We start from the raw sequence: 23,169 nt of genomic DNA, 5'->3' as shown, positions 1-23,169 counted from the left end.
GCTCCCCTCCATAACCTGGTTCTGGTTCTCAACATTATAATCCTACCCATACCATCCAAATATGAATCAAAACAAAGTCTTCTCCTCGCATTATAATAAAGTACAGCAACAATACAAGAAAATAACAACACTTCTTCCAACACATAATTCACACAACTACAAGATGAAATACTTGTAATCAATTCAAGTTATTAGACAATCTTTAATCATTTTCAAATTTCACCAAACAAAAACAGAACAAGTTCATATCAATTTAAAACTTCCCCAAACAAAAACACCCCAACTATCAGACATAACAAAACAAAACAAGTTCATATAATTCACTATTATCCACCTTCTCAAATTCAATAATTCGGTTCAATTACACCTAGTCTTTTAAGTGTAACATAGGAAGAGAACCATATATAACTAAAACATGCACTTCCATCTCACAAGTTCAATTGTGCTTTGCCTTGGTTTCGGTGGGTTAAATACCAAAGACAGTGAATTTTTAGTAATTCATGCAAAGCTATAATTCAGTTCAATTAGCCCCAATCACCCACTACCAATAATTCAGTTCAACCACTAACAACATTTACTAAACCAATCCCTCAACAACAGCTACCTCAATCATCTCAATTTCATTGTTCGCCACGTTATCATAATTCATTTCGCCTACAGCAAAGCTTCTTCAATTCAGAGATTAATTGATGAAAGCTGACTAAAATTACATGAATTAATTTATCGCAAAACTAGGGTTTCTCACAAAATCGGGATTTCAACTCTTGCAAATACAACTCCTCCCAGCTCTTTAATACTGGTTTGTTCGTTTTTGTTGCTCGGTCGGGTCTTCAAAATGAATTGGGGGGACTCCATTAATTTTTTCCCAAAATTTTAAGAGGGAAAAATTTGGGGATTTTAGAGCCCGCTATGTTTTGAGGGGAAAATTTGGGATTGGAATATCTGGTACAAAGGAAAAGAAAGAAGGGTCCCCTTCTGTTGTACTTATTTCAGTTATTTTGTTTGTAGTAAGCTTTTTCAATTTTTATTGTTTTTTTTTAATTTTTTTAAATTGTGGTTGAGTCCAACTTGGTCTCAAGTAGGTAGAGACCAAGAAATTCTGGAAAGAAAATGTGATTGGAAAAGATGGAGAGAAAAGGTGTTAGAAATTGATGTCAAAAAGTAAAAAAAAATAAATAAATAAATAAAATGATGACAAATCATCAAAAAGAGGGTAATATTTTTAAAAACCTATAAATAGAAATAGGCTTGTGATTTTGGTTACCCAATAAGGAATATTGGATTATAATAAAAGAACGGAGAAAGTACATTAAAGAAAATGAGTAGTAGTCAGGTTCTAGAAGAAAAAAGTTATTATTCCCAAAAGCTGAGAAGAATGGACAAAGGCAAGATACAGGACATTGAGATACCTCATAAAAGAGTTAAATATTTCTATAAAATTGTCATATTACTTATTCCGAAAAAATACTTTTTTCGTTTCTTTGTAGACACATTTCTTTAGTCACATTTTCCAATGCACAAATTCAACTATTAATATCTTTATTTACTGATAAGCAAAAATTATAAAAGTTGATATTTTGAAAATATGTATTTCATGATGCATCTAACAAGATTCTCTATATGAATATAAATTCATTGCGTATAAATCACAAAATACGGTGAACAGTGCTATAGTTAACACGTGTCAACCACAAAATAAAAAATAAAAAATGTTATTTTGGATGATATACTACAAGAGGGGGTTAATTGTAGTATTTTTCTAGTGCTTACTTTTTGCAGAATATAAAACTGATTGCTGTTAGGAACTTAGACAATGCAAAGAGGATTTTACTAGGAAACCATCCAATGCCTACTTGAAAGTAAAACCTCGACCTTCCAAGGGATTTCAAGCCAAACCAATCCACTATAATAGGCCAAACACTCCTAGTTACAACCTATTACAATAAGACCTTTGAAGGAGTTATGTTTTCGATAAGTGCAATTACTAGATATATCAAGGATCACTATTATGGAGATAATAAGTTCGTTCTTTTGGGTCGTCATTATCTGTTGCTAGACTATGGTCAATGATCTTTGGGCTAGTCAAATAGTTCAAAGCCCGCTAGAATGGATCCTATGTAGTCACACACAAGAGTATTGGTTCAAACAAGTTAGAGGCCCATTATTGGGTCTCATGAGTTTATGACATGCTACATTGATTGTTGGGCTAGAATAGTTAGAAGGGTTTAATGTGTTTTGGGCTTGATGTGGATTTATTTAGAGATGTGATCTATAAATATAATCCATGCCTAGGGTTGTATGATATAACAATTAACAGTTAATTGTGAATCAAGCAACCAAGACCAAAACCCTAATTCTCTCTCTCTATTCGGCCCTCTCTCTCTCCTCCCTGTCCGTACGGCCCTCCTCCTTAGGTGGCGAGTGTGGTGGTGTCGTGGGTGGTTTGTGGTGTGCTCGTGACTCACATCTCTTTCAAAGGTTGATTGAAGTGTTCGATCACGACTAACTAGCATTAGTGGAGGTTTGATCCGTGCTCGTGGACCAAGTAGAGGAATCACGCTTGGGGTTCTTTATCTCCCTTTGTTCTTGCTTGATCGCACGTGGAATCACGCTACAAAGGTATTAATTCTAATTCTTTATGTGTTATGCATGATCTTGGGATTAGGTGCTGTATGAATATGATTCATGTTTTCCGCATTCGTACCTATAAACTCCTACAACCTTTACTCACAAGTTCCTAACTAAACTTGCTACTCGATAGGACCCTATCCTACCCAACCTAAATCCCGGACTTAGATTCTACTCAATACTCAGAGTACTATTCACTCGGCCTCTCACTAGAAGCTCACTCGGCTTCACCCTAGAAGCTCACATTTTGCACTCATACAATTATGATAACAAGACTTCTCACAAACTCTCACACCCCAATACATAAAACACTCAAAACCCTTTTTTCCAATTACAAGATCTCAAAGAATAACTCTAAATACATATAAATGAATAAAGAGATAAAACTAATATGATGGACACTCAAAATCTGTCTGGAACTTACTGGATGAACTGAAACCAAATCCTGACTGGAACTTTAACCTGGAGGTTTGACTTAGCTTCGTGGTGAAGGATTAAACCATTAAGCACGACCACTGCACTTCGTCAACCTCGACTTTGAATGAATACATATGAGCATATTTATAGTACACTCAAATCATTCTTTTCGTAAAAGATAAGTTTTATCAAAAGATATGTTTAAAAGATATTTTCCAAATATAAATTTTTCAAAAATATATCTTTTTTTTAAGAATATATTCAATCAATAATAATAGGATATATTTACTATAAAATCATATTTTATTTCAAACTTATACTTTCCAAACATACTAGCTTATCTTTTTCAAAAGATATACTTATCATAAAATCAGATTTTATTCCAACTTATATTTTCCAAATATACTAGCTTATCTTTTTCAAAGATATACTTATCATAAAATCAGATTTTATTCTAAACTTATTTTTGCTTAAAATACTTTCCAAAAATAACTTATCTTTTTCCAAAAGAGATTTATTAGAAAATAAATATCTTTATTCTGGAAAACCAAATCCTTAAAAGATATGCATGTATTAGGTAAATATTTATATCATTGAACCGACCTTTAAAGACGTGAAGACTTAAGTTCCTATTAGGTTTCGGAACTCTTACAGTCTCTGAGTTCCTTACAAGTCAGTAACTCCAATTTCATTGACTATTAGGAGTTCACCTTGGTTTTATAGACTTGTTTTAGACTGACTTTTATGTCCAACATACTTACATGAATCCTAGAGCAATATACTTCGATTTCTCAGTCTTCATGTTGTTTCTTTGAAACTCTTGTTCTGGAATCTTGTATTATTGACGTATTCTAGATCTCGGGGCAATATTCCACATCTGGAATCGCAGTCCAAGTTCCTAACTGGAACTTGCTGTCACTATTGTTCATTCCTTATTGGAACTCGCAGACCAGGTTCCTTTCTGGAACTTGTTGTCATCTTCGCAGTCCAAGCTTCACTCTTTAGCTTGCTGTCATGCTTCTGTTAGGAAGCTCCTTGTGTGTACCTATTAGGGAACACCTCATGTACTTGTTAGGGAACATGCTCAGACTCTCGTGGGAAAGCCTGCCGAAGGTTCCTTCTGCATCTCATTGGAGAATATCTTCAGGTTCCTTCGTGGTTTAGTTCTCGTGTGAGAACCTGCTTTAGGTTCATTCATTCTCTCTTGTTCCTCTTCAAGTCTTCTATGTTCCAACCCATTAACTTCACCTAAGTCAGTTCATGTCTTCACATAAACACTTAAGAGAACATTAGATTGAAGTTTGTTTGTCATAAGCAAACTTCAAGTGTGAGAACTAGTTAAACATAAAGCATCATAAATACTCCTACACATATACAACTCATGTATGCATGGAGTACTTACCTCATGAAGCTAACATATGCAAACACCTACTTACATATATAGTTATCTTCATGGTTCCTTCGCCATCATCATGCTTATCAACCATAACACTCATCATTGTTCTTGTTCCTCTATTGCTTATCCTATATTGCCCTAAGTTCCTTATATATATACTTGTCAATACTTTGGTTCCTTGTATCTTGTTCCAAGCATAACTTGTTCTTTCTATGCACAACTTAACAAACATGTTAGACAGATAATCATCATTAGTTTATAATCATCAAAACCTAATTAATCAACAAAAAAAAAAAGTAGTATAATTTAATAATCACTAGCAACTTAGTAAGGTACATTTAGAGAATATATCAGCAGAATTAGAAAAGCTTACGGTGCTAAAAGTTCCTTCGTGAAAGGTGAACCATTAGTCATAAGAAAGCAAACCAAGGTTCCAAGTAGGGATGTCAGTAGAGTGGGGCGGGGCGGATGTTGACATTCTCATCCCCATCCCCACCTAACATTTTCAACCCCATCCCCATCCCTGCGACGGATCTAAAATTCATCTCCATCCCCGCCTTGGCGGGTACAATTCCAAAACCATCCCGCGCCTACCCCCCACTTGGATATCCACCCCCACCTAATCCCCGCCAAAGACCCACCTAGTCCCCACCCAAGACCCACCTAACCTCCACCTTTCAAATACACAATCCTGCATAATTTAACATAGATTACATTAATAAAAAATTAAAAAAAAAAAAAATCATTCTTAATATTACACATTTTTTTGTTTATAATATAAGTGTATTACAAAGTATTATAATTAATATTTTATTTTAGATAAATATTTTATAAAATAGTGTATAATTTTATTTTAAAAGATATACAGATGTGGGTATGAGGTGGGGATGAGGCGGGTACGAAGTGGGCTGGTGGGGCGAGGCGGGTACGAAGTGGGCTGGTGGGGCGGGGCGGGTACAACCTAAAATCCACCCCCGCCCCATCACCCATAGCGGATATGGTTTTCATCTCCATCCCCGCCCCACCATCCGCCAAACCCAGACCCATCCCCGTCCCACTGGGACGGGGATGGGGCGGGTCTCCTATTTGATCCGCCCTACTGACATCCCTAGTTCCAAGCATAAGGCAGCCACGAGCAGTGAAAATAACTTTTGCAGAGATCAAATGAAGCGCACTTCCGCTAAATGTATCTTTCCTATTGAGAAACATATATAGAGAATTAGTTGCTTAATTTCTTGAACACAGCCAATAGCTGAAATAAATAAATAAAATAAAAATACAAAAGCCACAACTTCACATATATAGGAGTATTAATAGCAATTCCACCTGTTCATAATGTATATTTCCCAGTAACATGTTTCGCAGAAATGTTATAAAAAGTATTCGACTGTTAGATACCTTAAGTGGGGATTAATATTGATTATTGAAGATGGAAAAAGATATAGAAAGGGGGTATAATAACAGAGAAAATGGAGAGGATGAAGAATAAGAACAGATTTAACACAAAAAGTACAAAGAGATATGAATGAATTGAGGAGCAGATAGGAAGAAGCCACACTAATACGGTGATACTTGATGTCCATATCCAATCTAAAGCGGAGTACTAGCTGCCTGGAAATAACATTTTACATGAATTCAAATAGGGCCAATAACTACAGGCCAAGTCCATAATAAAATTCAATATCCTAAAAGAATAATCTAAATTTTAGCCAGAGCCAAGGTTAATATTAGTGGCTGCAGGATAGAAAACCATACATATTTCCATGGATTCTGGCAATGAAAATAAAAATAAAACCCTCAAAGTAAAAAAATGAAAAATAAAAATAATAATACTATTTTCTTTATAGATAATAATAAAAAAAAATAATAAAAAAGAATTAGCTCACTTATCTTGTTGTCGCAATAAAAGATGATACGTGTATTTTTTTTTTTTTTTTTTTTTTTAGAGAGTAATATAATATTGTGAATGATTGAATAAATTATTATAGTAAAAGTAAGATAGGGATCATGAAAAAGAAAATATGTGAGAGAGGATAAATATTTTAAGCAAAATGATAAACATAGCGCTTAGGGCTATGTATAAGGAGCTAAAAAAGAAAATATTAAGGTTAAATTTACATTAATCACACCGATTTGCGCGTGATTTTGTCATGAACTCCCAACTTAATTCCATTTTAGGAAGTTTATTTAATGCTTATATATAGGCCTTAGCCCTAAGGGCTATTTATATTATTACCTATATTTTAATTATTTTAGTGGGGACCATAGAAGAGAAAGAAATGATAAAATAAGTTGAGTGGGGTTTAAAGTAAGAAAGAGAAATGATAACATATAGTATAAAGTTACCAAATATAGAAGTGATGTATTTAAAAAAAAAAAAAAAACACCCAAAAAGAAAAGTGATGCAAATAAAAAAAAATTAAAAAAAAAAAAAAAAAAAAAAAGGAGTACATAGGATCATGAGGAGATTCTTCAGCTGAAAGCTTGAATAATTGAATGGCAATGTATGTGCAAGTAGTAATACTGAAAGGAAAAAAAATAACACAATAGCCGCATATTAGAATATTTGTGTATATATCATATCGCTAAATATATAAAGTCGGTCTCGTGGCTAGACGACACTTGGCATTCCAGTTTTTTGCCTAGTGTTGCGCCACGTAGGTGAAAAAATAGGTATTATTGTGACATATATGATACTAAATAAGTGATTTTTGGATAGATTTTTTAAGATAAAATTGTTGTATAGAGTTTTATTATCGATAGAATTATAATATTCCATATATACAAAATTAATCATTACTTTTAATAAATATCCTATAACTCTGTTCTATTTCCATCATCAAATTCATTTTAAAAAGTTCTTTAAAATAAAATCCATTTATAATATATTTAATCACAAACATTTATAAGTAGCTGGCCAAACCGTGTCACTAACTATTATAAGAGTTACTTTGTTAGTGTTACAGCGGTTACTTGGTCAGTGTTATAGCGGTTACTCAATCAGCGTTATAGATGGTTACTTAGTCAGTGTTAGAGGTTACTCAATTAGTATTATATGGGTTACTCAGACAGTTTTATATGTATTACTTTGTTCGGCCAGATGGTGTGGTTAGCCGTATACAAAATGCATTGTTATTTAATTTATCTAAGAAAACATTAGAGATAATATAAAATAAGTTTTAATTAGTAAAAAATAATTTTAGTTTGGTGAAAATGCTTTCAGTTAAGTGAAAATAATTTAAGTTCAATAAGTACAATTTCATGTTAATAATGACATAAATATCTATTTACAAACAAAACCACAAAAAATACACTATTATATAAATATAAGTCATATAATATCGTAATTCAAGGATTATGAGACAACTTCACAAAAAGAATTGAAGCTACATTATAAAGAGAAACATAAAGTAGTCAAACTTAGTAGTTAACATAAAAGCCAAATATTGTTTCACAGGGTTCTAAGTGGACTTAAAATAAGGGTTGAAGGGAGTAATGAATTTTCAGCCAAATTGAATGTTTTACAGATTAACACTATGTTTGGAAAAGAATATGTGGAGGGAAAGAGAGAAAAGAGATCGAAAATGAGGAATATAATCTCCCTTATTTATTATAAGACATGGGGCAAGGGAAGGAAAAGGAACCGAAAGGATCTGCTTACCTTTCCCTTCAATAAATTAAATCCCTTTATTGTTGGAGACAATAGGAAAGAAAATGGAAGGTGAGAAGGTCACTCTCTCCCAACCTTTGCCTCCCTTTCTCTTCCCTATTTTCCTTCCCCTCTCTTTCCTTTTACTATTGTTATCCAAACATAGTGTAAATCCAACAACAATTTACTCCTTCATTCAAATCACTCTCATGGAGAAAATTGTTAGATAAAAGTATAAAATACTAGAGTTTCACTCCAGTCAAATGCATCTTATTATAGCAAACAACACAAGTCATTGTAAAAAAACTATGGGTACATATATTTCCTAACAAGTTAATTATATAGTAAGGCCCATGGAAATTCATATTGGTTCAAGATATTTGAAGTTGGATGGAAGGCGTGGACGTTTGAAATTTATTCAAAAGTTTCTTTTGAAATTTTTTGTTAAACATAAGAGAAGAACAGATCAACCAAGATATACCTTCCAAAACAAATCAGGAGAATAACCCAGATAATTGATATAAGCCAACTTGATTCCTTGTAGATAATCCATACCTAATTCAACAAAGACATGGAGCTTTAGCAGCTGTCAATCTAAATGAAAAGGAAAATAAAGTTACACAGATGTCAAGCCGAAACGAAAAGCAGGTTACACAACAGTCACACTTAGATCAAGGTGAAATTTAGAATAAGAAGTGCATTGACAAGAAAAATCTAGTTACATAGATGTTAAACTTGCCTAAAATTTGTATAATGTTGCTTTTAAGTGTAGAATATTGGGGGGGGGGGGGTGTTTCAATGTGAAAGAAAAAAAATCTTTTTTTGTAGATAATATAGAGGCTTGCTGAGAATGGGCTAGACGATCAGAATGAGAGAACACCACCCCAACACATAAAACAGTAAAAAGGTTCCTCTAAGAATAAAAAGTATGTTGCCATTCATAAGCATGTGTACAATCTGCCACAAATTAATGTTAATGTAGAGTACACTAATAGTAAACACCCCAAATCCCAATGCAAACTGTCATACAACCTTTGCATATTAGTTGAGAAAAATATCATATCCTTTGAAGTAATCTAGAATTTTCACATGTATTTTAGATTAAATTATTAACGGATGATGGAAAACCCAAACTCTAGATACCACCAAAATCTTATCACTTTTTTGTTACAGCAATCAAGCCCCTTTCAACACAGAAGCATTAAAACCAAAAGTAACACTGGTACCATCTGGTTGAAAGATTGACTAAATATGACAATAAACTAACTAGAAGATCTCATCTGCAATTCTAATATTTAATGAAGAATGGCTTGGGGTTTAAGCCTAATTAACAGTAAATAATGATTACATATTGTACCGCCAAAACAAAAATATTGATATAAAAGTCCACTAAATTTGCTTCAATCCATCTGCAGAAGGTCACAGAAATGATTATTGGCAACTATCACCAGTTGCCTGCCAAAGTTTATTCAACTGGTAAATAAAGGGAAAAAAAGTATACAACAACACAAAATTTTTAAACAAAAACAATGAAGTAAAGGCAGGGAAATCACCAACAACAATTGGCTCAAGTGGTAAGTAGCTTGATGTCGCTTAAGGGAGGTCTCGGGTTCGAGCCTCACCGTATGCAGAAACTCTTGTTGGGAGACTCACCCACCATAAGCTAGGTGTGCTACCCGAGTCGGATCCGGATATAGTCGGAGCTAAGCTCCGGTGAACCGGGTGGGCATCCTAAAAAAAAAAAGGCAGGGAAATCAAGCATCTGAGGTAAATGCCTACCTTCTGTAACACATTCGTTGTGATGCATCTGATAAAAAGCTAACAACAATATTAATTCAACAAATCTATAAAATCTGACCCTAGGCATGGGAAATGCAAGAGGATGAAGTTTATGCATAACTTATTACTCAACACGAGAGAGCTATTGTAACGAACGAACCTTAGCGATTTAGCATATGAAATGAAGAATTATGAGTACAAACTAGTAAAGTTACACTAGAACCTTCAATACTATACCCCCAACCTTTGATTTTTGGCTGAAAAAGGCCAATTACAAAGTCGCCCGCAAGCTTTCAATTTGGATTCCTAAGCCATTTACGGGACATACTTTTCAGCAATTTGATTACACATTTACACCAATAAGCTAAAATCCCAAACCTAATAAAAAACAATTGAACAAAAGCCACTTTCCAAATTAAACAATGCCAATGATTCTGCAAAAATTAACCACTCAATTGAACTACTCAATTACGAGTACATCCCTATTGAAGATGCTACTGGTCATTGTTGCTACACAATACAACACGTCTCAATTCAGTTGTCATATTACTAGTTCAAATTACATGAACATCATCATAACAATCATTATTTTTTCCAATACAATAAAAAATACCAAAATTTGTAGTAAAATTTGTCATCAAAATTGCTGGAAAACTAAATAATCAGAAAAATACACAGAAATAAAAAGTATCATCATGAAAAACAAAGTGTGAATTGCAATCACAAATTGAAATTTATATATAAGACCCTCTCCAATTGTGAGATTTAGTGAGTTTTTTCAGGAGAGAGAGTATTTTTTGTAAAAGATACCAATAAGCTGGTATCTAAACTTAGCAACTTTCTTAACTTAGCAACTCCAAAAGAAAGTTGTTAAATTTAGATACTCAATTTTGAGTCTCATTTAACAAAAAAGTACGACCCTTATCAATATTATAATATGTTTTGTAATTTATTTAAGTTTTAACTTTATTTTTTTCTAAAAAAATTAAAATATGATTTGGTGGGCCATAAATTGAAAGTGACATTAGTATACTTTAGAAAGTCTCACCGTTGAGAAATTAGACCCTCTCCAATGGTGAGACTTAAGTGAGTATTTTTAGAAGAGAGAGAGTTTTTTTTTTTTGCAATGTATACTAATAAGTTGGTATCTAAACTTAGCAACTTCAAAAGAAAGTTGAAAAGTTTAGATACTCAACTTTGAGTCTCATTTGACAAAAAGTGTAAGCCCCTTATCAATATTCTAATATATTTTGTAATTTATTTAAGTTTTATCTTTTTTTTTAATCTTACAATATTTGATATTTAAAAAAAAAAAATTTGGTGAGCCATAAATTAAAAGTGATATTTGTATTCTTTAGAGAGTCTCGCCATTGAGAAATTAGGCTTCACATGAGTTACTAAATTGAAAAGTGAGTATGGTATCACCATTGGAGGTTAAAAACAACTCATTTTGCATTTCAATACTCAAATTTGAGTCTCACAATTGGAGATGGTCTTATACACATAAGTTGCTAAATTGAGAAGTGGATTGTATATCGCCATTAGATGTACAAAATAAATCATTTTGTATTTCAATAGTTAAAGTTGAGTCTCACCATTAAAGATAGTCTAAGTAAAAAAGAAAATTACGGATAAAGGACGTCTTTACGAAATGGATGACCATGAATGGCGATAGTATAGATAAGAGTAGCAACCATAAAGCTTGGCAATGCCATGATGACTGCTTTCAACAACGTGACTGTAGAATTCGCCATTGTTGAAGCTCAAGGAAGTTTGCGGTACTATATAGTTTAGTAATGAGTGTTGTACATCGTTTGAAGTACGACTGGTACGAGAGGATATGGTTTATGCCAGGCTTGCTAATTTATTCCACTGTCAAAAATCAATCATCTATTAGTACGGAGTATATCGTTTTTAACGTGTCAATTATATTTATCTATTTTCTCATCGCATATATCACGAAATCCAAGTTTCTAACCGCGAGAAAATCCAATAAAAATAACACGACGATGGCAGAAAGTCAAAAACTTGAATATTGAAGCATTTCTCTCTCCTCTTCATCAATGGCGGCGGCAGTCTCCATTGCAGCAGAATGGCAGCTCCTCTACAATCGCTTCTACCGGAAACCCGAGATCTATTCCATGAAATGGAAGCACATTGATCTCAATCGTAACAAGGTAGCTTGCGCTCCTTTCGGCGGTCCAATCGCCGTAATTCGCGACGATTCAAAGATTGTCCAGCTTTACGCCGAATCAGCTCTTCGGAAACTCCGAATCTTCAATTCCGCCGGCAATCAGATTGCAGAAACTGTCTGGAGAAACCCTGGTGGTCGATTGATTGGTATGTCGTGGACCGAAGATCAAACCCTAATTTGTATTGTTCAAGATGGTACTGTTTATAGGTATAATGTTCATGCTGAGTTGATTGAACCTAGTTTTTCGTTAGGGAAGGAGTGTTTTGAGCAGAGTGTGGTGGATTGTGTGTTTTGGGGGAATGGAGTTGTGTGTATGAATGAAGGGTTTCACTTCTTTTGTGTGCCGGATTTCTCGAGTTTCGATTCGGAAAAGGGTGTGGTTAAGATGGCTGATCCTGGCCTCGAGGATCCACCGTTGTGTGTGGCCGTGATCGACCCAAAATATACCATGTCTGGGAATGTGGAGGTGTTGCTTGGTGTTGGTGATCATGTATTGTTGGTTGATGAAGATGGGGTGCAACAGTTGGGTGTTGGAGTTGGCCCGCTTCAGAAGATGGTGGTTTCGAGGGATGGCAAGTATTTGGCTTCCTTTACTCATGATGGGAGGCTCTTGGTTATTACCTCTGACTTTGCTAGCATCATTTTCGAGTATAGTTGCGAGGTTAGTTTTATTGTTTTCATAAAATTCGAGCTTTCAGTATGTTTATTGTAAGTGTTATCTATCTGCAGACTTTATTGTTCCTGATGACTCAGTGCTCTTTTGTTTGACAAAAAATTACTCGATGTAAGTTGTTTGGTTAGCAAAAACGTAGGAAGTTAAGACTTAATTGGAAGTTTTAGAAAAATGGGTGAACTTGCTTGGTTGACAAAAGTGTTGGAAGTTGCACTTCTCTGGAAGTTATAGTGAATATGGTGAGATTGCTTAACTAGTTGAATTGCATGTGTTGAAATAAAACAACCTTATCTTTGTGCAACCACCATTTAGTTGATTTGTGGAAATGATGCTTTAGGAATGAGGTCTTAGGCTATGGAGAATATAGTGTGTAATTCGTTAGGTTGCTGAGAATATAGTGAAGGATGTTTTGAGAGTTTAAGCTTTGTTGGCAAGCTGAATACATTGTTACAAACCAATTGTTGATTTATGATTGCTGGGTCCATAAATGATAATTCAACTTATTCTCCCCACATCCCCCTTTTTCTTGGTTTCAGTTCCATTTCATAGAGTAGAGTCGATTCAGAGATATTATCTCATTGGTTTGATGAAGTGCATCCCGTCTTGGACCTTGTTATTTAGTCTCTTAATTGATTTAGCTAAGGTGTTAAATGCTTTCTTTTTGCCACTTTAAGGAGCATAGCTTCATAAGGATTTAGTTCTCCAGTTTAACTTCACAGAAGAGATACTAGGTGTTACTGAAAAATGTACATGCCTTATCCATCATTAAAGTTGTTAATTTGCATAAGCTCCTTTAGTAAAGATCTTATCTAAGGTGTAATAATGAGAATAGCAGAGGTTGAACTTGGCTGATAACATTACTCAAAACAACTTTGACCAAGCTTAAGTTGAGCTTGAAAATTTTTTGGGCTGAATTGTAACTTATGCTTGACTCTGAATTTATAGTGAAGCAGATAAAAAGTTTTGAGATTTCAGAAAATGCTTGCAACTATTTTGTATTGCATGGCTTATGTAGAAATAGAGCTTTAATACTTGTCATAACATTTTGATATTATATGAGAAATAGATATGATACCAGAACACACTTTTTTTTTCTCTGCTGATTTGTATTAAGTCTCTTTGATTAGATTTCCTTGCCTTATGTGTTACAATTTGAAATATTTAGGATAAAAGTGAATGATACTTGTGCAAAACTTTGCTTTTGCATAAAGTTTTGGCAGAGTTGTTTTGTGAGTCATTTCTTGCGCTATTTTATTTTAGAATTATTGGAAGTTGATGTGAAAGGAGATGGTGGAGGATTAATTTTATTGATGGAAAGAACAGGTGGGAAATATATGTCATTTTGTATTTTGTACTTTGTTCATTGGAAAACTGGATGAGAAAGGAGATAGTTGGGGATCACCATGAGGGATAAATGATAACTTACTAAGTGTGTTAGTGAAAGAAAAATTGGAGAGATAGTAAAGGACATAATAAGGAACAGAAATCAATATTAATTTTACACAATATCAAAGATGAAGTTATGTCATAGGGCTTAAAAAGTGACAGAGTAATGCACAGACTGGTTGTTCCTGCGTTATGAGGCTGCTAGTTAGTTGAATGTATTCAATGTTAGTGGAGGGAAATTCAATGGTGTAAAATGTTATACGTTCTGCGTTGTTTTGAAGTGAGACATGTTGGATTTAGGGTAGACAAGGAGTTGATATTATTTCTGGATGGATCATGCTTTTCTTGCTGCTAAGCAGTTTCTGGTTGGATAGGGATATATGGTTTGAAACCATGTTGCTAAGTTATGTAGTTATGTGCACAATACTTCCCCCTCCCTCTATTCTCTGTTGGGACATTGTGTCCTAAATATGTGTACTATTCACTTGATAATCAAGTTAATTGCATTGTTTTCTCTTTATATTGGCGAAGATGGGAAATACTTATATATGCTCCTTGGCCCTCGCTCTTAAGTTTGACTTTCCAAATTTGGCTCTTGGTCCCCACATTGATGTCTTTTTCTATCTGCCCTTCTATGCAGTCTGCTCTTCCTCCAGAACAACTGGCTTGGTGTGGACTGGACAGTGTATTGTTGTATTGGGATGATGCTCTTGTGATGGTGGGCCCATATGGAGATCCAGTACGCTACTATTATGATGAACCAATAATATTGATATCAGAATGTGATGGTGTAAGGGTTCTTTCCAACACGAATATGGAATTTCTCCAGCGTGTTCCTGATTCTACGGTGTCTATCTTTAAAATAGGAAGCACAACCCCCGCAGCTTTGCTGTATGATGCTTTGGATCATTTTGATAGGCGTAGTGCCAAGGTATCTAACTAGATTTTTATACCTTCAGAACTGCTTTTAGTGACGCTGGTTTCATTTTCATCTCTATGGGAAATTTCTGTTAGATGTATCATCTTTTGCTCCGATTAGCTTGTCTACATACATATATTTGGCTTAACTTTGCTACTCCGTATTTTACTCTATGTTAATTCAAATATACGTCATATACGAATTCTGCATATCAAAGTGTAATATATAAAGCTCATTTAATGCCTAAGTGACATTTTAATATTCACAACAAATCTATTTTATAGGTTATATAAGCATGTGCCATAAGGATCCAATTTTAAAGCACAATTCAAATAGATTTTACTTGCATGAAAATTAAAATAATTTAAATTTGTAATTGTAATTGAAATTACAATCACGATATGTAATTATAATTTGACTATCGATGATTTACGATCATCATATATTAGTCTTGTGCTATAGTACTCGGATCTAAAAGCTTATGAATACTTGCCATTGAGAAGCAAAGAGGAGTGGTTATTATGTGGGTGTCTTGTATGTCAAGTTACCTTAATCTTTTCCGCTTTTCACCTTCTAAAATTTTCACCATTTGACAGGCTGATGAAAATTTGAGAATGATTAGATCATCATTGCCAGAGGCAATCGAAGCATGCATTGATGCCGCAGGTTATGAATTTGATGTTTCACGTCAACGTACGCTGCTGAGAGCTGCTAGTTATGGGCAAGCTTTTTGTTGGTGAGTTTATGAATCTCTGGGTGCATAAAGTTTTATTTAGCTAATACTCTGAATGGTTTGCGAATATATTTTCTTGTTCTCAAATTCTAATCCGTGATGCTTTGGTGAAAGAAAATCTTTAATCCAGTGTAGTATTTGTTTGTCTTGATTTCCTCTGATGTACACTGTAGACCTGTAGGGTCTAGAATCTACTTGCACCTGCCATCCCCTCCTTTGTTCTCTCTTATAGATGCTCCCTCTGTCCCATTATGTTAATCACATTACCCTTAAATAGATGTCCCAATTAGTTTTCTTCTTCTTTTGATTATGAGATCCTCTCTCTCTTTCTCTCTCTCTCTCTCTGGATTCGACTTTAATTAGTTCTCTTTTTGATGGACATATCACAACCTCTTTTTAATTTGAGATGGGGAAAGAACCCTATAAGCATGATGAAAGACCTGAAAAATTAAAATATTATATACAAGGACGATTGGGCAGCTTTAACTCATTGCCACTTCTCTGTGGAGTTCATTTTCAGTCTTTCTGGAGGAACTCATTTATCTCCTTGGCCGATTATGACTTATTGGGAAATAAGGTCTAAATTTCTCTTTATTCCTGCATGTTGTAACTGTGCCTAAGTAATTGGAATATCCCTTCTATTTTCCCTGACAAGCTATCCTCTTGTTCTTATCCAGTTCTGTGGTTTAATTCTTTTAAAAATTTTGGTGACTGGGATAATGTCATGTTACTGGTTGACAATGCAGAGAGATTTGTTTTGTGTATGTATAAGTTAAAGGCATGTTGTGTGCTATCACCTAGAGACAATGTTCTTATCTTTCTGATTGTTTCTCGGTAATGATATCCAGTTGGCTTTGACAGCAATGTTCCTCGTGATCGTTTTCAAGAAATGTGTAAAACCTTGCGTGTATTGAATGCTGTGCGCAGCCCTGAGATTGGAATCCCTCTAAGTATACAACAATACAAGGTAATGTCTTTATTAGTAATACCTGTACTTGTTACTATTCATGAAGTCAGGCATAGTTGTGTTGAAGTCCTGTTGAATATAATTATCCACTGCAGGAGCTAACAGCACCAGTTTTGATTTCTCGCTTGATTAATGCCCACCATCACCTTTTGGCTCTGAAATTGTCCGAGTACCTCAGCCTGAATCAGGTGCCATATGCAATCTTTTAAGGTTCTTTTTTTTTTTTTTTTTTTTTTTTTTTTTTTTTTTTTTTTTTTTGTAGAATGAATGGCAAGCATTATGACTAAACTATTATGGGTTTTTGTGTGGTGAGTATTACCTTTCCTGTTGGGGATTTAAATGGTTGCATGTAACTCCTTTTGGTATAAGGCATACAAACAAATACTTCGTACAATATTATTAGAGGTTGATAATTATCTCGAGCTTCAAAATTGAAAGGGAAGTGTGAATTGGGCGTAAGATTTTCTGATTAAAAACAGTGAAATTTGGATGTTTGTTGATGGGCCTCCAGCTGTGTATGTTGCTGCCCCTACAAAGGTTTTTTTTTTTTTTTTTTTTTGTTATAAATAAGTTATTAGGGTGTTATTTTTCCTATATCTGACAATAGATGTGAGCAAAAGTAGGCTTTATAGCCAAAATTAAATAGTCCTTTGAGGCACTATCACATTAAATACACTGAGTGATGATTTTCTGATGTCTAATCTTTTGGTCATTGGTGAATCAGGCTAAAATTATAGATCATATCCTCCGGGTATATAAAAGCTTTTGTAGGCTAAATCTTAGATTGTTCTCATCAAGCACTTGAAGGTTTGTCTTCCTGATTTGTTCTGATTCCAATTCTATTAGGAGCTGGTTATAATGCATTGGGCATGTACAAAGATAACAAGTTCGTTTGCAATGCCTGATTCAGCTCTCCTCAGTTTATTACTTGACAAGGTTTGTTTCTTCATAGCTTCCTATCTTTAATGTTGAGCTCTTGAGCAACTCCTAATCAGTGCTTGTACAACTTTCAGTTGAAGATATGCAAAGGCATAGACTATGCAAGAGTAGCTGAGCATGCAGATAAAAGTGGCCGCAGAAAGTTGGCTGCTGCTCTTGTTGAGCATGAGCCTTGTTCATCTAAACAGGTTTTTGCTTTTCAAATGTTATCATGGGTTTGCGTTTGTGATTTTCTATTTATTTTTCTTATCCAAAAAAATAGCTATAAAAATACTTAATTTATATTTTCCTGTTTAGGTTCCACTGCTATTAAGCATCGGAGAGGAAGACTCAGCTTTGACCAAATCTACTGAAAGTGGGGATACTGACCTTGTTTATTTTGTTCTATTCCACATTTGGCACAAGGTAACTTATAGATGTTAAAGTATGTGATACAGTATTAACTATCAAGTTTATTCTAGTGCCTTTTCTGATGAGGCTTCAGTTGTGTGGCATATTTTGTGTGAATTTTATGGTTGGTTTTGCTCATCTTTGTTACAGAGGCCAGCATTGGAGTTCTTTGGAACAATACAAGCTAAACCTCTGGCAAGGGATTTATTTATAGTGTACTCAAGGTACTGCATAATGTTATCTATTACGAAGTATTCTCTTTTGATTTTTCTGCAACTATTAGTATAAGACTTTTTTCTGCAACTATCTAATATATGACTTTTGTCTCTCTGCCTTCCTGTCAAGAAATTTCTTGCCCAGAATTGTGTATATTTTTATTAAAATTTGCTTCTCTATGCTTTGCAGGTGTTATAATCATGAATTCTTGAAGGATTTTTTTCTATCAGCTGGACAGCTGCAGGTACGTTTTGTTTATGAACATGTTGATGTTTTAATGCTGTTGGTTAAAAGAGTAGACGAGATTAATGATGATATTTGGATTATGATTAAGCCCTGCATATATTATTTGAAACAATTTGTTGTATTATATAGTAATCTTCATTCCGAACAGAGTAAAAGATTCAATGTTCTTTGACTATTAGATTGCTATGGTCTAAATTAGCATGGCTTATTTACGGGAAATAGCAGATAGCTGCTGTATATTTACTTAAAGCCAATTGGAAACTTCTAAGGCTGCATCTTCAATATTCTTATACTTCGTTCAAGGCAGGAGTTTCTTCAAAGGCAGTGTGGTGATACTATTGTTTTTTTTTTTTTTTTTTTTTTCACTAATAGATTCCGTATCTCTCTCATTATGGTGTTACCTGCCACAACCAACCCTCCCCCCCCCCCCCCCCCCCCCGAGACCAAAAAAAAGGATAATGGAAATGTCAATTCATCACATTTGAACAGAGGTATTATATAGTAATCTTCATTCCGAACAGAGTAAAAGATTCAATGTTCTTTGACTATTAGATTGCTATGGTCTAAATTAGCATGGCTTATTTACGGGAAATAGCAGATAGCTGCTGTATATTTACTTAAAGCCAATTGGAAACTTCTAAGGCTGCATCTTCAATATTCTTATACTTCGTTCAAGGCAGGAGTTTCTTCAAAGGCAGTGTGGTGATACTATTGTTTTTTTTTTTTTTTTTTTTTTTTTCACTAATAGATTCCGTATCTCTCTCATTATGGTGTTACCTGCCACAACCAACCCCCCCCCCCCCCCCCCCCCCCCCCCCCCCGAGACCAAAAAAAAGGATAATGGAAATGTCAATTCATCACATTTGAACAGAGGTAACCACACATATCTAGCAATGTCTGACAATGTCCTTAAGAGTTATAAAAATTATCATGTACGTAGTATAACGAGTCCTTTAAGTTGCAGGTTAATAATATCAAGTGGTCATTGAAAAGACTTTGAATGCGGTACTAATGAGAACTTACTGCTTATTCATGCATGAGAAATTGAATACCTCCTTTTCTCTGTTTCATTGGACTAATATTTTAAATTAAACAACTCATAATTTTATACACTATGTAGGTTTGAATGCGTAGAACACTATGGGCTGTTTGGTTGACCAAATTTACAGTGTTTGCCAGTCTGACTTTCTTAAAAAAACTGGAAATAGCTTACCTATTTACAATTTTACATTGAGTGGGGAAAGATGTGATGACCCTTTTCACTTTACACGCATGTCTAGATTAGTCTTCTGTTTCTTTTTAAGTACTTATGATTTTTGGTGTATCACTTAAAACTTTCACTTTACCTTAATGCTCTTGTAGCACTGGGATAATATTTTCTATGGTGTACTCCAATCATTTTAAATTTATATGGTGGATACTGGTGCTGATGCTTATGTGCACAATATTGAAAATTGGGCTGTTAGTACTCATTTACAATGCAGTGCAGTCCATCCCAACTGTACTATACTGTACTTTAGGCTCACAAAATTCTGACATTATGTATGGGAATCCATAGGACATTTGTATCATCCATAATCTAAGTTATAAAGCTCTAGAATGTGTCTGTTTTTGCAGGAAGTTGCATTTCTTTTATGGAAGGAATCTTGGGAAGTAAGCAAGAATCCTATGGCGAGCAAGGGCTCTCCACTTCATGGGCCACGCATTAAACTTATTGAGAAGGCCCGTGATCTTTTTGCTGAAACTAAGGAACACAATTTTGAATCAAAAGCTGCTGAAGAACATGCAAAATTATTGAGGTATATGTCAGTTTTCAATTTGCCCTTATTTTTACCCATTTATCATTATTTCTTCTTCAGTTGATGCCTGTAGAAAGGGCTATTAGATTTTTAGCATGTGAGAACAAGAAGAGGGAGTGTTAAGATGTGTTCCTACTCTTGGTGATGAGGGCGATTTTACTTATATCTTTTCTGGCAGCTGTCTCTAATATGTGGAAATGAGGGATTAACTAGCCAAATTGATGTATAGTTAATCAGTTTTACCCTGTAACTTTTCTAGCTTCCCTTCGTGAGACAGCTAATGAAAACTGTACTTCTACAAGTGGGAGTATATTAACTGAGTGTGCTAAATCCACTGCCTAAGCAACTGTTTCCTGCTCTTTATGTTCTCAGCTATTTATATTCTCTTTTTGTATCTTAAGAAAGCCATCTACAAACCCACACAGCTAAAAATTGAGATATCTTTTTAAGCGCTTACCTTGTGTATTTTTTTTTTAAAACTTAATTTATAACTGAATGATACTATTGGTGAATGCATGGTGATTGATTATTGTTTTAGATGTTTATCCTTGCATTTATGTATTTTTTGCAATTGCAATAGAATACAACATGAGCTTGAGGTATCCACAAAGCAAGCAGTATTTGTAGATTCAAGTATCAGTGACACCATTCGGACATGCATTGTGCTTGGAAATCATCGAGCTGCTATGAAGGTGAAAACTGAATTCAAGGTGTGTAGTCTTATCATCTGTTTCACCCTCTATGTTAACAGGAATAGATATGTGCTCAATCTTTTTCCCTATATTTTGTTGGCTTATAGCTTTAATTTATTTGTTTTCTTGTCATGGCTACTTGGTAGGTTTCTGAGAAAAGATGGTATTGGCTCAAAGTTTTTGCGTTAGCTACAATAAGAGATTGGGATGCCTTGGAGAAGTTCTCAAAGGAGAAGAAACCACCAATTGGTAGGCATTTTAGCTTTCACTATATGTTTTAATATGTGCTAATGTTCCATTGAGTAACCTGTTTAAAACCCTGGAGACTAATAGTTGTCAATGGTTCTATTTTACTTTCTTCCTATTAGAATGCTACATGATCCATTTTATCAATATGCTCACTTGATTCTGAAGAAAATCCTTGGGAAGGTGGATAAAAACGTAAATTTATACTTGATATTTGGAATAATATATAACTATGCCAATAATCAGCTCATTAATGTGCTCAGTTGCAACGATTTTTGTGATGTTCTTCTGCTGCCTCAATGAGCGTCCAGTTTAATTAAAATGTGTCTTCTTTTTGAAATAGGGGCTGGTTATAGGTTGAAACGCAGGTCGTGTTTATTTAGAGTATAGGTGTTCTGTGGTAAATTTTTGTGAGGTATATGCTACCTTTTTCTTGGTTTGTGGCTAAAGTTTTCATTCATTCCTTCTGGCTAGCCGCATTCACAAAACATCCTTTTTCTTTTTATTTTTTTTATTTTGGCATGCTCTTTCTTGTGCAGTTGTGCCAATTTTATTGCGTTTTTCTTTAGAATTTTGTTCTTCCTGAACTTGTTTCTTAAGTCGTCAGTAAATAATCATTTTATTATTTAAGGGATAAGAAAATTGAGACCTGAAGTTGTACTTGCACCATTCAAGCAGTAAATTTAACCAATCGCCTATTTCTCTTTATGTTAAACTTAGCTTTGCGTTGTGCTTGCACCTTTCAGGTTATAAACCCTTTGTTGAGGCCTGCATTGATGCAGATGAAAAAGGTGAAGCTTTGAAATATATTCCAAAACTTATTGATCTTCGAGAAAGAGCTGAGGTAAACTGAATTGTGTTTTTGCTATTCTTCCATACTATTTTGTTAAAAGCTTGGACATTCAGCAAATGCTCATTTTTGTGAAGTGATCTGAAACCAGTGTCAACTTTAAAAGTATCTTCTGATTCATTTCTATGCTCCTCAGGCTTATGCTCAGATTGGAATGGCAAAAGAAGCTGCAGATGCTGCTTCTCAGTCGAAAGATAGTGAGCTGCTTGGTCGGTTGAGGTTGAGTTTCTCACAAAATACGGCAGCTACATCAATTTTTGACACTATCCGTGAGAGGTTGGGTGTTTCATAAGGGTCTTGCTTCCCTTTTTTTTTTTTAATTAATTTGAAGATGCCCTTTTCCTTTTTTTTTTAGGGGTGAGGGATCGGTGTTTGTGTTTGCGTGTGTGAATTTGCTGTAGAGAAGATGTTGGGGGTCTTGGGGGTAACATCTATTCTGAGTGTAAAGTTTTCCTAAATAAAATATTCAGCCATTGGTGTGGTTTTTTCTTTGCCATCATGTGAACAGTTGTGATCATTTTGTAAGATATGACTGAAGGAATGTACATTTAAACCAACATTCTGTTTCTTCACAGTTTGACAGTTTTATTTGAACCAATTTAGTGCCTTTTGGTGTCAAGCTTGCAGTAGGTTTTATACCTCCTAAAAAGTGCCTCAAATCTTCAATACCAAACCATCAACGACAAAAGTGTCACTTAAAGTACTTGTGGACCAATATCTGGGCATTTGAGAAAACACACATCGATCGGGCTAAGCTCCGTGCAATCGGGTGAGGAAGGTCGATCAAGCTTTTGCTAAATTTCTGGAGCCTCCTTGAGGCCTTGACTTCTTTGGTCCAGGGAGGTCGATCAAGCTTTTGCTAAATTTCTGGAGCCTCCTTGAGGCCTTGACTTCTTTGGTCCAGGGCTTCTTCGATTGGGCTTCAACTCTCAAGCCCACATCTTGCGCAACTTTGGCCTTGAATGACAATGGACCCGTGGCTTTCTTCTTGAGGGTCTCAAGTGATGAGCCTTTGTCTCTAGAATTGAACCCTTGATCACCAAACTCGAA

General features: G+C 34.7%; 1 protein-coding gene across 1 annotated transcript; it reads left to right on the top strand.

Moving 5' to 3' along the window:
• Positions 1 to 11,805: 11,805 nt before the first annotated feature.
• LOC145586389 (protein VACUOLELESS1-like) lies at positions 11,806 to 22,726 on the top strand. The gene is made up of 15 exons (XM_081643222.1): positions 11,806 to 12,724; positions 14,763 to 15,053; positions 15,638 to 15,777; positions 16,636 to 16,741; positions 16,837 to 16,929; positions 17,588 to 17,677; positions 17,755 to 17,868; positions 17,978 to 18,085; positions 18,221 to 18,294; positions 18,476 to 18,530; positions 20,150 to 20,331; positions 20,912 to 21,041; positions 21,170 to 21,272; positions 22,016 to 22,113; positions 22,256 to 22,726. Exons 1-15 carry the CDS (start codon positions 11,933 to 11,935, stop codon positions 22,409 to 22,411), a joined length of 2,532 nt encoding a protein of 843 aa, XP_081499348.1. The 5' UTR covers positions 11,806 to 11,932; the 3' UTR covers positions 22,412 to 22,726.
• The last annotated feature ends 443 nt before the right edge of the window (positions 22,727 to 23,169 follow it).

Source organism: Chenopodium album, chromosome 16 (genome assembly GCF_948465745.1).
Source record: "Chenopodium album chromosome 16, dcCheAlbu1.1, whole genome shotgun sequence".
In the NCBI taxonomy this organism is placed as follows: Eukaryota; Viridiplantae; Streptophyta; class Magnoliopsida; order Caryophyllales; family Amaranthaceae; genus Chenopodium; species Chenopodium album.
The sequence above is the reverse complement of the archived record's forward strand: the minus strand, read 5'-3'. Positions and strand labels throughout refer to the sequence as shown.